This window comes from Myotis brandtii, unplaced genomic scaffold (assembly GCF_000412655.1).
Source record: "Myotis brandtii unplaced genomic scaffold, ASM41265v1 scaffold513, whole genome shotgun sequence".
Taxonomy (NCBI): Eukaryota; Metazoa; Chordata; class Mammalia; order Chiroptera; family Vespertilionidae; genus Myotis; species Myotis brandtii.
The window spans coordinates 734529-738401 of record NW_005369552.1 but is presented as its reverse complement, the minus strand read 5'-3'; the positions used below and the strand labels follow the sequence as shown (position 1 = coordinate 738401).

Here is a 3873-nt window from a genome sequence, read left to right as displayed (position 1 = left end):
TACTAGCCTTTCTTTTTTTTTTTTTTTTTAAAAAAATGTTTTTATTTATTTTTTTTAGAGAGAGAGAGAAAGGGAGAGGGATAGAAGACAGAAACATCGATGATAGAGAAGCATTGGTTGGCTGCCTCCTGCATGCTCCCTACTGGGGATCGAGCCTGCAACCTGGGCATATGCCCTGACCAAAAATTGAACCAGCAACTTTTAGGTGCATGGGCAATGATCAATCCACTGAACCACACTGGCCATGCAATATTAGCCTTTCTTAATGATACAGAATTTTTTTGAGGGTACTGCTAATACAATTTTTAAAATGTTAAAATACTAATAATTTGTGATGCTTTAGATACACTGCTTTACACATTAAGGAGACCATACTTTAGAAAAATGGAAAATGAGGACGCCCTGGTCTGCATATCTGAGAGCATTCCAGAACCAACTGTGGAATGGGTGTTTCGTGATTCGCAGAGTGAAAGGTACGATGTGTATATAGAGGAAACTGTGATGATTCCTATACTTATTTGGTCTTTTTCTAACACAGTTGATGTCATACTGGATGCACAGTTGAACTTGTCACCATGTTAACAGGAAACTTTGGCGTTTGGAATGATTAGCTTGGACTTTAACAGGGGGCGAGGGGGTCTCTGTTTTAGTAAGGAGGCCTTTTGGAACTCTCCTATGTTGCCTCACTAAACTGCAGGGTCCTCCCTGGACATAACACAACACGAATAAAAGCCCTTTAAGTTACAGGGTTGTTAGCTCCCTGAGTATCTGGTTGGGGAAAAAGAAAGGTATGGACTGTAGTGCATTGTTCCCTATAAGTAAGAAATTCCCTGGAAATAAATGCTTAATTTGTGGTTATTCTGTTTATTTTGGAAGAGAGCAGTTTAAATTGATTGTTTAAGGACATAGAATCTGGCCTGAGTTTGAACCCTGGCTTGCTAACTAACTGTGTGGCCTTGAGCATGTTGCTTAATCTCCTTTCTCATCAGAAGAATGGGGATGGTAACCGTACTTATCTCATAAGATTGCTATGGTGATTAAATGATTTGCAAATTTTGAAACACAAAGAACTATGCCTGGAGATGGTAAGTACCACATAACTGTTTACTTTTGGTTTTTAAATGTGCAATCGCTAAATTTTCACAAAGTAAAAATGTATGCAATTTTAGCTAATTAAAATTTATTTAACAACTTTTGTTGTAAAATAGGACGAAAGGGGAGAAAAAGAAATGATATTAATGTGATCCCAAATTTTAGATGGGAAAGAAAAAGAGATTACCTGTAGATAGGTATGTGATGTATGCATAGACAACAAGAAAATTAGAAAGCTACACACAAAAATTTGGGTAATTTAAAACTCTTTTCTTTGTTTTTTTTCCCCCTAAAGTTTCCAAAATTCCTACAATGAACCCAAACTATTGTTGTCTTATTGTCCCTGGAAAGGGACTGATCGATGTTTCTCTCTCATCGATGTTTCTAACTCTCTATCCCTCTCTCTTCCTCTCTGTAAAAAATCAATAAAATATATTAAAAAAAGAAAATTAGAAAGCTACACACAAAAATCTGGGTAATTTAAAACTCTTCTTTGTTTTTTTTCCCCCTAAATTTTCCAAAATTCCTACAATGAACCCAAACTATTGTTGTCTTATTGTCCCTGGAAAGGGACTGGGCCCAGAGTGGGTCTGCCTAGGCTGGCAGTAGTGTGTGGGTTCTTGACTTTGTACAGGAAAGATTTTACAACACGAGTCCCGGTGATTTTGAGGGTATGTTTATTAAAGCTGGGACAGTGAAACAATAAAGGGCTTAGGATAGAAGAAGCAACAGGAGAGAAACAGGCGCAGCTGCTTTGGCCTCTAGAAATGTTATAGGAAAGAAGTGAGCTAAGGGAGGCTGCTGCTAGCTCACTGGGAAGTCAGAGAAAAGGGGGCCTTAGGGACCGGTTTAGGGGGTTAGCTCGGGACCCCTGCTGCTGCCCATTGCTCCCGTGGTTGCACGTTTCGTGGGGACCCTTGGAGTTTAGGAGAAAGGCAGCAAAAGTATACAACCGAGAAATGGAGGGGCATGGGCATACTCCAACGAGAGCACACACAGGCTTCCTTTATCTTGAGGGTTTTTATATCTGTTTTCTAAAGGCAGAAAATTTAGGGGAGATCTCAGCAGAATATTTATCAGCTCTCCAGGTCTGTCCTTCAGTATGCTGATTCATTGAAATGAACGGATAGAGGAGTCTGGGTCATTCTCTGGTCAGTTTCACCTTGAAAGAATGTCATCGAAGAGGTACCTGAGGGAGGCAGGTCTGTCCCCCGGCACCCAGTATGGAATGTGTAAACCATTTGCTCCTAGGTATGCTTGGTTAGGAAAGATAAGACCTTGCAATTTATTATTTGTCTGTAAATTGCTTGGCCAGTTTGTTTAGCTTTGTTTCTGTTTCTCCATGACACTTGCCAAGGCATTTTCCTAGCTTTTGCTATCCTGCTTCAATATAATAAGAAAGGAAAAAAGCTCTCATGGGATGATGCATAAACAAAGAAAAAAACACACCTGCCTAAAATGATAAAGAGGAGAAAAGTGACTGTACACAGACTCCAAAAGCGTCTCTGCTTTGGGAAAGGTCATGATTAGGGGAGCTCTCCGGAGGACCAACGAACCAACGAACAGAGGGCCAACGTCCATCCTCCGCTGAGGGAGGAGAGGAAAGGGAGCTCCACCAAGTCCTGAGAAGTGGCTGATGTCCCTTAGGAGGGACACCTCGACTCTCCCCTGTTAGTTCTGGGAACTGATGACTCCCTCTCAACTGGTTGTCTCTTCTGTGCTTCAAAGAAAAGCTCTGTTAAGCTGTATTATAAAACTTAATCATGCTTTTCCCTCTTTTCCTCCCCTAACTTCTGTCTTCTTTCTCAATTCTTTTTCTCTCTAAACAGCAACAAAGGAGTCACCAAATACAAAAAGTTGGAAACTGTTCTATTATGTAATTCTCTCGAGTGTTCTTCTCATTGTTGAGATAGAGTGTAACTAGTCCCCTATGAACTCGGCTGAAATGACAGATGTGGGTTTTTATCTAATGCCCCTTGACCTGCTCCCTCTTTGCACTCTTAAATAGACTCTTAATAAAACAGGCTCTGCAACCTGTAACTTCGTTCTTCTCCTGAACATTCATTTGTAATTTTAAAATATGTTTAGTCAAATGACATTTATTTTCTAATTATAGCTATAAAGGAGAAAGTCCACCCATTGTTACAAAGGAGCAAAGTGTACTTTATGAGTTATTTGGAACAGACATAAGGTGCTGTGCAAGAAATGAGCTGGGCAGGGAATGTACCAAGCTGTTCACTATAGGTAAGACCATAATGTTTCAGTGACTATTCCTTAGAAACGATCTGGGACTACTGCGACCGTTTAGGTCAGTGATGGTGAACCTTTTGAGCTTGTCGTGTCAAAATTTTGAAAAACCCTAACTTAACTCTGGTGTCGTGTCACATATAGAAATATTCATAATTTTTTTTGATATTTGCAACCATAGTAAAAAAAGATTTATATTTTTGATATTTATTTTATATAATTAAATGCCATTTAACAAAGAGAAATCAACCAAAAAATAGGTATAAAATGAACAAAAACAGAAAAACAATGTACATTTAGGAAAAAATAATAATAAAAACAATGATAATCAAATGGTACGAAAACTAGAAATTAGTGACTTTTTTGGTGCTGAAGTTTGTCTGCTAATTCTTCGATTGCAGGTTCATACTTGGTGCACTTCAAGGCCAAGCAAGCGCCACTAACTTCATCTGTTAGCCAGTTTCTTTTGTTCGTTTTAATATTATTTAATGCTGAGAACAAAGTCTCACAAAAATATGTTGATGAAAAAATTGT

General features: G+C 38.8%; 1 protein-coding gene across 1 annotated transcript in view; it reads left to right on the top strand.

Moving 5' to 3' along the window:
• Nucleotides 1-3873, top strand: part of FLT3 (fms-related tyrosine kinase 3) — a 61505-nt gene that overhangs the window by 19722 nt on the left and 37910 nt on the right. The window contains exon 5 of the mRNA XM_014548532.1: nucleotides 3209-3336. Within this exon, the coding sequence (XP_014404018.1) occupies nucleotides 3209-3336 (128 nt within the window). The remainder of the gene's footprint in view (nucleotides 1-3208; nucleotides 3337-3873) is intronic.